Source organism: Cystoisospora suis (assembly GCF_002600585.1).
Source record: "Cystoisospora suis strain Wien I chromosome Unknown contig_5482, whole genome shotgun sequence".
In the NCBI taxonomy this organism is placed as follows: Eukaryota; Apicomplexa; class Conoidasida; order Eucoccidiorida; family Sarcocystidae; genus Cystoisospora; species Cystoisospora suis.
In genome coordinates, this window is record NW_027158272.1 from 624 (window position 1) to 11,731 (window position 11,108).

The following is an 11,108-nucleotide window of genomic DNA, read 5'->3' on the forward strand; positions in this document are numbered from 1 at the left end:
TTGTCCTTCGCAATCTCTGTGTCAGAACGCGGGGCAAGCGCACCCCCTTACTGTAAAAGCCCTTCAGCAAGGGCATAATTGAAGAGAAATTGACAGAGGCAGTTTGACTTTTATCTAAGAGAGCTATTGGAGCTGCCAAGCGACCAGTCCGGTGGTGTTGCACCCTTTCTAATGGCTTTCTTTCATCAGGGTTTCGGTGACCCTAAGTGAGGTTTCTTGGGCAACTGTGGTGTCCTCCAGTCAGTCACTCCGGACTCACCAAACCCCGTCCAGAGCATCGGTGCGACTTATATGAGTCCGCGACGCCTGACCCTCAGCTCTCTCCTCAAACTGATGCCGGAGCAGCCTGTCTTCAACGATCACCGGCACGCGATCGAGGTGCGGCTCGTCTATCTAGATTCTCAATCTGAAAGCAGCTCAGGCCGTCTCAGAGACAACATTCATAACGGTGCTCTCCAGTGCAACGAACAAGGGCTTCCAAGTATTTCTGAAAAAGTCGTCTCGGATCCGCGAAACACGCGGACGACTCGGGCTAAGATTTTCCCAGGAAGGATGGACAGGCCCCGTGTGTGAGTCCAGAGCTCGGTAAACATAGCAAAGGTTTGATCGTTGCCGATGTATTCAGCCGGGACGGACTGTCTGGGGTACGCCTGGGCAAGAGCTCGACTACTACGGGACTGTTCATCCGAAGCCCCTCTCTGAGAGTACAGCTCACTACGCGAATCTAAGAGGGAAGCCGGTCGCCTCCTGAACGGGTGACTCGAGGCCTTATTAGAAGCTCTTAGCACTCTTGGCACTCACTCTATTTCAAGGAAAGATTCATGAAAAAAAGAGTCCCCACGCAGCTCATCTTCATAGTGACCCACGGCAGTTGGACAACACAAGAAGGCAAGCACGTCCTTCGTCGTTCTCTTCAAAATTAACAACAGGCAGTGTGGAAGGGTAATGAAAGGGTATGCTATCTTCTAAAACTCCACGAGTCTGGCCGCTCTGTCTCTTTGTGCCCTTCCGCGCAAGAAGAACGAAGGATAGGAGGAAGGAAAGCATACCGTGGTTTGACTGGGGACAATCACCGCGAGAAACCCTCGATGATCATTGAGCCAGATGTTTGGTCGAGAACTCAGGCAAGGTGTTGAACTGGCAGGTTCCTGGGGAAACACATAAACAAGCAAAGAGGCTACACAGCATTGAATGCATGCTCTATACGTACAAGCGTAATACTTGCATACATGCCCATGCCAACAATACACACATACATGCTTAGATATGAGCAGGTACTCAAATGCACTCAGATACATTTGCAGGTACAGATACATAGATAGGAAAACACGTACATACATACATGTTTCACGCAGAACAAATCTAAGCACCCAGAGACAGAGACATCAGTCTCTCTCCACCTCTCTCTAAGTGAGCTATAGGAACAAACCTTCATATAAAGGACAGGGATCATGACTGTAAAGAAGAGAAATCTCCATTCCAAACACACCATCTCTACTTCTGCAGCTAACACAGTCAGACAGCCTTGACCTAGTGAAGGTCTTGAGTCTTTCTTTTGCTCTCTCTCCATAGTCTCTCCATACGTTTGTCATGTACGAGCACGTAAAGAGACGCGTACCTTTCTGCCTGTAGTCCTCCCACATCTCGATGTACTCGATAGGGCAAGCTATTTGAGCTCGGTAGAACTGATACCTGACAATAGTAACAGCAATATAAGCCACGGACCAGATCAGACCTCGCTTCTTTCTCTTCCTTCTTCCCTTTGTTAACGGAGAAAAACTGACAGTGAAGCTCCATGAGCAGGATGCTGGTATCGGAACACATTCTCCCTCGGATTGTTTCGCAGCTGGGATTGAGAGAAGAGTACGAACTGAAGCGATAGCCTCGAGAGTCATTGACTAGGGAATAAAGCTAAGACAGGTATCAAAGTCGTGCGCCCAGCCATTTTCTTAGTTAATCAATAGGCCATCCAGAGAAAGAAGTAAGGTATGGAGATAGGTCTCCATACAAAAAGAAGACATGCGAGACATTCAAGATCGACCCTGTAAACGGACATGCACCATTCATTTTCGTGCTGTACGTACACCTTCCCCTCTTCACTTCTGCGTGGACACCACAGGATCACCCTCAAAATTCCTATGCGCTTCTCCAACATGCTTCGTTCCTCCTCGTACTCCTGTTCTTTCTCTTTTTATTCTTCTTCCTCCTCCTCGCCTGTCCTCGACTATCTCTATCCTCTTTGTACTGTTTCCTCTTTTCGCATGCAGACACGCAGTCTACATCATCCTATCTACATATATATACGTAGACAGGCTACTGAGATAGTATTATATGTAGTAGTATATACTTCTGTTACATGCATGCCCCCGCAAGCCTGCGCAAGACAACGGTACAGACCGTCAAGCGAATCTTCCTTTCTTTTTCCATCCCCCTGGCTTGTTCTTCCGTCTTTCTCTGTGTTATGAAGCGCAAGTTGTGAAAGACTTTCTTTACGATTCACTATAAGCATAGTTAGAACTACTTAAAAGGTTGTCTTACTTGCACCGAGTGTGCTCTTCTCCAAGCTCCGTCGCACAACGAGCAAACATTGCATAGCGAAGAGAGCAGTTGTTCATCTGGTTATACTGCATGCTGCGTGGATCCTAAGGAAAAAGAAATGCAAGGGAAAGGAAGAAACGGATGAGTATGTCTCAAACCCAAAGGGATGAGAACAACGAGGGGAAGTGGCAAGAGAGCTTCCTTCTACCATTTCTAAGTTGATACACGCATACCTTCCTCCATAGGGTACAGAGACAAGGAGAGAAAGGAGACAGACATAAGAAGCAGGTTAAGAATGCTGACTGAGAGGTGTGCAGTGGCATGATATACTGTAGGAGTTATCAAACAAGAGGGACGTGAGAAAGAAAGCCTATCGATGTATACGTGTCTATGAGGAGGACTCTTCCATAGCAGACAGACCTGCTATCGAAGAGAGGCGGAGAGAAAGAAGGGTCTGGGTCCGGCAACCTCAGGAAAACAGAACGTGACGAAGCATGCATGCAACTTCTTTCTTCCGTGTGTGTGAAGCGAAAGTCTCGGTAACAGGTTTCAAGTGACACGTACAAGTTCACCTCTGATAAGAGATCTATTTCATTAAATCCCTTCTCGCTTCGACTCTTGAAGTCGGATGAAGAGAGCCGTGCTGGATGAAGTGGTTTTACTCAAGAGAACCACAGCGCTATGGAGACATAGGAATGTCGCGCTCGCGATAGCCATAGACATAGTGGGGATGTATAGAGAATGCCCTGCCTCCCTTCCTACACAGAGGGAACCCATGGAGAGACACAGGTATACAAACGTAGACAAATGGAGCGAGGCAACCAAACATAGACAGATAGTGAAAGTAGAGAGAGAGGCTGATCGTCGCCATTCGCCAGATATTGCAGTGTTTCACAGCTTGCTTCTCCTGGTCTATTCTCGGAGCGAAAAGTAAAGAAGGGGCTTACATCCGCATGGGGATTTTGAGTCGTTAACTCCTCCACGCTTCTCTGAAACATTTGAATGGGAGACTTCCCTGAGTCAGACATCCTGGAGGCCTGTACTGGATGACGGAGTTAGCAGGAGTGGTAGGTCACCGGATCGAAGGTGTCCTAGGAGGAAGGAAGCAGAAAAAGAGAAGAAAAACCAAAGCTTAAGAGAGTCTGGACACGTCCCCTGTAGTGGGAAAGAATCAGCGGTAGTCGAAGATACAAGGAAACTTCCGAAGAGAACGTGCAAACAAGCACAGGCAGGACACCGAGCCTGCAGGGCTTAGCCGCCGCCAGCTCGGGTGTACGTACACTCCAAGAATGCAGATGAGGTGCAGCGGTGTCTGATTCAGGGCTACATCTACTACTATCTTTCGGCTTCGTTCTCTTTCATTGTTATGTATACGGAGGCTGTCGAATCCAACGGAAGAAGAAAGCAAAAAGAGGAGACAACCTCAAAGGAAGACTCACCAAGGTCCTTCCTTTACGGGATAGCTGACCAGTGAAGTGTCTGGGTGAATAACTCTTGAAAGGTTGTCACTTCGAGATGTTTTTCTCGGCACATCTCTGTTTCTCCCTTACCGGACTCACCTGAATTTCCTCATCTTATTCTCCTTGTATAAGCCGATCCCAACAAGAAAAGAAGAAAGAAAGGGAGAGAGAACATGCAAGCGGCATTTCGTCCGATTTCTCTGGTTGTAGATGGATGTCCCACAAAGGTCGACTAGATCTGAGAGAGAAAGTAAACGTAAGAGATTGCTCTATGTGTCATGTCCACCAAGACACCCGACCTGAATTCTCAAGGTGTATGTACACTCGAGCTAGAAGCGGCTACTCCAACTACTCCTATGCCAACTACTACTAGTATCAGTACAAGTCGTTTTCTTTGTTTGTTATACTTCGCTGTCCTTTTTCTCTTTCGTCATTTTTCTTTTCATTTTCAATTGTTTCATCTTTCTGAAGACCTTCTGGGTGCACAAGATCCCTGGTTGAAGGGTTTCTCTCTTCTCTCCTACGTCTAGGACCTGACTCCTCTCCCGCCTCCTTTCTCGGATTGTCTGCCTTTGCTTCAACTCAGCTGCTCTGTCTCTCTCCTTTGCTTGCCGAAGAAGAGTTCCCGACTGTTCAGCTCTACACCCCCGCCTTTCTGATATTCTCTCTTCACCACTTTCTTGTAAACTCTTCCGCCTGAGTATCCACCTACTTTCTCCGGGGGGGCTCCTTTCTTTCCTTCTCTTCCGTCCCTGCTACTGGTATCCTCCTTCTTTCTCGTCGTCGTCTCTTTCTCCTTCCGACATTAAGACAATCCAGTCTTATCCTCTTCCCCTTGTGGCTTTGGCTTTTTTTCTCTATGAAAACGGACTTGGAGAAGAGTCGAAGAGAAGAAGAGGTTCTTAGAGGGGGGCCGATGTTTGGAGTAGGCCTTTCCTCCTGTCTCGTCTCTGGTGTGTATCACTTATCACATTCATCTTCTTCTTTCAAGATAGATAGATAGAAACAGAGGACAAGAAAGATGCCGAAGTACTATTGCGAGTACTGCGATATCTATCTGACACATTCTTCACCTGCGGGACGGAGGCAGCATGCCACCGGTCGGAAACATATCAATCAGAAGATTGAATACTTTCAGAGTACGTCTCTTCTTCTTTCTCTTGCTCTCTCTCTGTCTCTCTCCGCTTGCCTGAATCTCGACTTCCATTCTTCTCTCCTTCATTCCTACAGCAGAGGTCTTTTCCTTGCGCCAACAGAAAGAGGGTGGGACTTTGGAAGGACACAAGGCGTTCTCTAGAGAGGGCCCTGGAGAGAGGTAGATCTTAGACGGGAAAGGAAGAGCTAGGACACGGGTTGATGTATAGGATGTCTACTCATACAACAGACGCTTTTGCTATGTTTCTCTGTGTGCAGGAGACGTTGCCTCTGTGTGTTTGTACTTATCTTGCTTGCTTATGATCTTTATCTCCTCTTTTGCTTTATCAGCTTGCCTACGTCTTCTCCCGTGCTTGTTCGTTTCCTCTCTCTGTGCATCCCCTTCATGTCCACGTTCCTGGTCTATGAAAGAGGAGAGAAAAAAATGTTCAAATGTGAGGTTTCTTTGTAAGTGGTGTCTTTGAGTTGACCTGCCTCTCGGTTTGCCTTTCTCTCTTCCTATCGTTTTCTCTTTTCTTCAGATTTGATAAGAGAGCCTGATTTCATTCCTCCTCAGCTCCTCGATGGATCCATCGTCCAGAGAGCTGGTGGGTAGACGACGGGAGAGAGGCGCTTGAACACACTCCACAGAGTGGTGAAAAGGAGGAGAAGGAGAGGATACAGATGTCTCTCTCTCTATATATAGATATCGCAGATGTATACTTTCCTATCAGCTGGATAAACACATAAGCCAAGCGTATGTATGGGTAGTAGTCCCTGGGCGCTTATCTTCTCCCCTCCTCTTCTTTGTGGTTTTCTATTTCTCAAATGCATATGTGATAGCTCAACAGAGGTCCAGAGCTCAGAATACTTATTTCACAGTTTGTACGGACGTCCATTCCCATATGTCGAAGAGTCTGTGTCACTCCTTGTCGTTTCCGTCGCGCATCGCTTATAGGGGGGATCTACGTCCACAGGTGTGTGAAGGTCTCTTCCTGGCTGTGTGGGAGTATGTAGAGATATCTATTCATCCCTCTCTCTGTATATGACCGTAGGTAAAGCTAGGAGATACGTATAGGTGTGTGTATCATTGAAGCATATAATAGGAAAGAAGGAATTGAATTCTCGTCTCCCTATGTCTGACTCTCCTTGCGTATCTCTTGAGTTCGTTCAGCTCATTTTCATCCATAACGACATACCTCCAGGATATTCCCTCTTAGCTCCATGTACTGACCACCTACCATCTTGACTCTATCCATCTGTCTATCTCTCCCATCTATGTATGTATTTGGACAAGTCTATCTATCTTGATTCTATCCACCTATCTTCAGTTCAACACTATCTTCTGTCTCTCTGTCGTCATCTCTCTATCTCTGCGTCTATCTGTCTTCTATCTTTTAGCCTATCTCTATTTCCCCATCCAGACAACCCTCGATCTGTCCTATCCCACCCGAGCTAAAGACTGTCTTTGTTCCTCTTCCTTGCGGTGCTTCTCTTCAGTCCAAGCTGCAGGGCAAGGTCCTTCTGCCTTTCAGCCGATCGGTGGAGGTCCAGGAGGCCCAAGAGGTTTCAGAGGCGGGGGAAGTTTCGGGGGCCGAGGAGGGGGGGGAGGCGGAGGGTGTTTTCCCGGTGGGCGTGGAGGTGCCGGAGGTTTACTAGATGGGGGAAATCTCCCTAATGGCGCAGGCGGCGGAATGAGAGGAGGTTTCCGAGGTAAGTCAGGAGTCATGAAAGAATGAGTGAATGAATGAAGAGATAAAAAATGCTTGATACCCTTCATAATGAGGTCTGCTGCCGCTGCTGCTGACACTCTTGGTCGATGTCAACAGATCTCAAGATGGGCTGTTCATGACTCTTGATGAGAAAGAAACTAGAAAGAAAAAAAACGTCTCCTTCTCGATGGTCACGGCTGTTGTGATGGATAGATGATTCATGACTTGGCGTAGGAACCCTTGAGTTTTAAAGAGAGAGAGAGAGAAAGGAAGAAGATTTCAAAAGAACAAGAAGAAGACAAAGAAGTGATGAGAGAGGGGAGGAGGTCGAAAGGATGTGGGGGTTTGTGAGAGGGTGAGATTTGTGCGTGTTAGAGAGAGTCAGAAGGGAAGTTTCTCATGGAGAAATGGATGTGAGAAAGGTATAGGAATTAGGAAGAGTCAGAAGAGTAGGAGGTAAAAAGAGAGTCTCGAGACACGAGCTAAGTTAAGAATCAGGAAGAGATCTTGTCTCACGGGATAGGGTAACTAACTGCATTAAGGAAAGACACTAGCAGGAGAACGACCTCTACATGTATAGGTCGGCGAAAGAGGAGAAGAGAGGTGTCGAGTCGGAGCTCTCTTTTTAACAAGCTTATTGGACTGTCTAACGTTACCACTTCAAGCTGCTACTGCTTTTGTCTCTTAGTGTGTACATCTCCTTCTGCATGTCTCAATTTTCTTCTCTTCTTGTTGTTGAATTATAGGGGGTGGAGGCCGAGGACCACCAGGAGGATTTCCTTTTATGGGAGGTGGTACGTCACCAACTCTCTTCTTGTTCCTACTCGGACTTTCTTCTTCTTATGGTGGCTGCATAAACAGAGACATATAGGCAGTTGAAGATAGATATACTTGTACCTAAGTAGACCAATGATCGACAGATAGACAAGTGAGGAGGTAGGTCGTCACCTAAACAGACTGGCGGATAGATAAGTAGATACATCTCGGCTGTATGATACCGCATGCTGGCAGGTTGGTTTGGTTGGAGCCTTTCGTGTTGGTACATAAATACACGTGTCAGACGACAACAGTTGGGTATGGTTTTCTTTTTCTTTCGAAGTGTTTCCCTCTCTCTTTCAATCCCCTCCTAGTGATGATCTCTCTCGTGATAGTATACAACTCTTTTACTCGTTCTGGTGTATCTGCACGGTCTCTTCTTTCCTCCACTGAGAGGGAAAGGGTGCTGAAGAACAGGGACGAGATTCTCTTTCATCCTGTCGAGCGCAGGCAACGACTCTCTCAAGCAACACGACTACATTTCTTCTCTTTTAGCGGCGGCGGCCCACTTCCCGGGGATGGAAGAAGAGGAGGATGTCTGGTCGTTCGATTCCCATCACCACCATCCCCACTGTTTCCTTTCTTTGCTTCCTTCCCACATTTCGAGACACATTCTAATCCGTCCTTAATAGTTTCTATAGCACAGTGAGGAAGCTCTTGATATACGTACGTCTTTAGCCCCATACCTCTAAAAGCCCACGAATTGAGTGATCGTCTGGAGACATGCATGCATCCAGTCCAGTCGTGAACTTCTCGCTGAGAGAGAAGTCATGATGACCGGTCTTTTCTCTATTATCGTGATGAAGAAAACTGTCTCATTATCAAACTTCAATCCTGCTAACTCCCATTCTCCGTCCGTCCGTCTCCCCTTCTTGCCTAGCTTTTCATGTGTAGCTCTTCCTCCTGTATTGGACTCCTTCTTTGTCTGTTCTCCTTCTACTGTGACTGTCCTTTTCCTCTTCCTCTGACTCTTCTTGTTCTTCTAGGCGGTCCGCCTATGGGCCCTGGAGGTATGGGCGGTCCACCAGGCCGTCCGCCTCTCATGATGGCTCCTCCTCCACGGCCTGATGGTCTCGGTATGCGGGGAGGAGGTGCAGGCGGGGGAGGAGGGATGCCTCCTCCTGGTGGTCTTCTTCCTCATCATCACCCGATGGTAGGAGGAGGAGGGCCTGGTAACGGACCTCCTGGGGGTATGGGGGGAGGAATGCGAGGAGCAGCAGGCGGAGGAGGAGGTGGAAATTTTCCTAGAGGAGGGATGATGATGATGGGAGGAGGTGGCATGGGGGGGGTGCCTTTTGGAGGAGGAGGAGGTGGTCTAGGGTTTGATGGTGCACGGGATATGAGGAGGTGAAGGGAAGACAGAGAGGTCAAGAAGATATACAAGATGAAGAAATGCGTCGTCGTCTTTTCTGATTCCTGGCTTGTGGGGGATGAATGGGCGCAGTGGTTCGAAGAAAAGCGGATTATACTTCTTTCTGTCTCTTGAGTCTCTCAGTCTCTTCATCTTGTGTTGTGTGTTTGGATAGTCTTGAGAGGAACGAGTGGCGGAGAACGATGGGAGGTGTAGGTGATGAGGGAAAAACAGACGGAAACTTGAGAAGAATAGGATGGGCTTGAGGATATCCACGAGACATAGATTAGAGATACATAGATTGAAGACTGATTGATAAGTGTACAGATAGGACAGGCAGTCGGTAGTTAGGTAGAAAGGTAGGGTGATCAATAGGTAGATAAGTTTCTCCAGGAAAGAGAGAGAAGGCTATGAAGGGGTTTCGGTTGTCCTTTTGTATTGCTACCATCAACATACATATCGTGCAGTCCGCAAGACATGATCCTTGACCGAGCGCTTTACATGCATGCATAGATCTACAAGGCTCTTGCTCTACGAACACTCACCTTAGACAGGATGAATGCCGTCAGTTTCTTAGGGAAAAAGGGAGGTTCGTTGGGAGGACTTGCTTGGCTTCTCGATCATCAAGCCATTTGAGGGGACAGGTCAAGGTAAGATACGGCGATGCCATGTAAAGCGACCATGGGAAGTCTTGGACAACAGCTACTGGGTCCAGTGTCTTCTTGTGTGGCTACACCTTGCCGCACTCCCATGCTACTCATCGTACGGGGGAGGAGAGAGCTAGATCATAAAGAAGAGATGGAAGGAAAAGCTTCGATGGCGTGTATGTTTGAAGGGGGTGCTGTAAGAAAGGACGGTTTTCTGACGGATAAAGAAAAGGACAGAAGAGGGCTTCTCCAGGCTTGCTTGATCTTGGTGAACAGACAAAAAGTAGAAAAGAGGAACCGGTGGGAAATCTTTTCCTAGTGAAGAAAAAGCCAAGAGAAAAAGATTCCAGAAGAGAGGAATGCGAAAGTAGCTCAGCTACGGGAAATCAAGCATATATTGATATCTATAGACACGTATTTGTGAAGGTGTGATAATAGAGTTTTTGCGAAACTCTCCTGACTTGTCCACGAGCTAGAACTTCACGTGCACCATCGGGACACGTGTGTATAGCGTCATGTCTCTGTCCCTGTCTCTAGCATGCCTGCTGTACACACTCTCGGCATGCGCACATCTGCATATTATATATCTGCTTGGAACAGGGGCCGGTTCACGCGACCGGCTTTGTTTTTTGGATGTCTGTGTTGGGTGTGAATTGTATAATGAGAGGAGGGGATTCTGTGTCTACCTCGGTGTCTACCGGGGTAGGCAGCATCAGACTCATAGTAACTCGATGAGAGGGATGATGTGGGGATCGACTGGTCGAGGATCTTCTTCCGCCTCCTTGGCTGTCTTCTGTCGTTGTCCGCGATGTGAGAGAAAGAAAGGATTCAAACCTTTTGCTGCTCTTTCAATTTTCTTGTCGTCAAAGAAGTCGACGTGACTGAATCGTCACTTTCTCCTCAATTCCTCTCATCTGCGGAAGAATACAGTTTCACACTTTTCTCACAGAAACCACGGGGGAATAGCGACGATGACAGGGGCGCCTCTGACTGTTTACTCTGTCTTGCTATGCACATCACGTAAGACAGTTGACTAATGGCGACACAACGCCAGCTGTCTATACAGAGCACACGACAGACAGGCGGCAGGAGAGTGGAGAATATTGTTGCTGCTCGGATGAGAGTTTCCGAGCCACATTGCGAGGAAATACTGATATTCTCACTGTAGAAATGTCCTCACTTACAGCAGTTCATAATACAGGCGTCTGCCATTGCTCTGTGCTCGAGTACTACACGGAAAAGACGATCCTTTGAAGGACACCGATAAGTATGGTAGTGGTGGAGCGGTAGGGTTCCTCAGCCGTGTCGAGGCAACCCAGATTCCTTCAAGCGAACAGGAGAATGGCGCGGCGGCGTGGGACGGAGCTTGTACTGCTAAATTCTCGAACGTCGCGCGGAACAGGAGTGTGTTTCGTAGCGACCCTTGTCCGCGTTTGTGGTCTAGTGGTAG

General features: G+C 47.7%; 2 protein-coding genes across 2 annotated transcripts; one reads left to right on the plus strand and one right to left on the minus strand.

Moving 5' to 3' along the window:
- Nucleotides 1-889: 889 nt before the first annotated feature.
- On the minus strand, nucleotides 890-4,232 carry CSUI_009262 (cytochrome c oxidase subunit). The gene is made up of 5 exons (XM_068069378.1): nucleotides 3,978-4,232; nucleotides 3,486-3,629; nucleotides 2,539-2,642; nucleotides 1,619-1,692; nucleotides 890-1,148 (listed from the first exon to the last, which is right to left on the minus strand). Exons 2-5 carry the CDS (start codon nucleotides 3,564-3,566, stop codon nucleotides 1,093-1,095), a joined length of 315 nt encoding a protein of 104 aa, XP_067918645.1. The 5' UTR covers nucleotides 3,567-3,629; nucleotides 3,978-4,232; the 3' UTR covers nucleotides 890-1,092.
- Nucleotides 4,209-10,546, plus strand: CSUI_009263 (uncharacterized protein; the record flags this gene model as incomplete). Its single annotated transcript, XM_068069379.1, has 5 exons — nucleotides 4,209-4,254; nucleotides 5,675-5,740; nucleotides 6,633-6,845; nucleotides 7,591-7,638; nucleotides 8,647-10,546. 5 exons carry the CDS (start codon nucleotides 4,209-4,211, stop codon nucleotides 9,009-9,011), a joined length of 738 nt encoding a protein of 245 aa, XP_067918646.1. The 3' UTR covers nucleotides 9,012-10,546.
- Between the last annotated feature and the right edge of the window lie 562 nt (nucleotides 10,547-11,108).

Excerpts from the sequence above, each read along its gene's own strand:
- CSUI_009262 (XM_068069378.1), bottom strand. The coding sequence starts at position 3,566 with ATGTCTGACTCAGGGAAGTCTCCCATTCAAATGTTTCAGAGAAGCGTG. Across the intron at positions 2,643-3,485 it reads CTCAAAATCCCCATGCGGAT|GATCCACGCAGCATGCAGTA; the intron begins GTAAGCCCCTTC and ends CTTTTTCCTTAG. Across the intron at positions 1,693-2,538 it reads GAAGAGCACACTCGGTGCAA|GTATCAGTTCTACCGAGCTC; the intron begins GTAAGACAACCT and ends TACTATTGTCAG.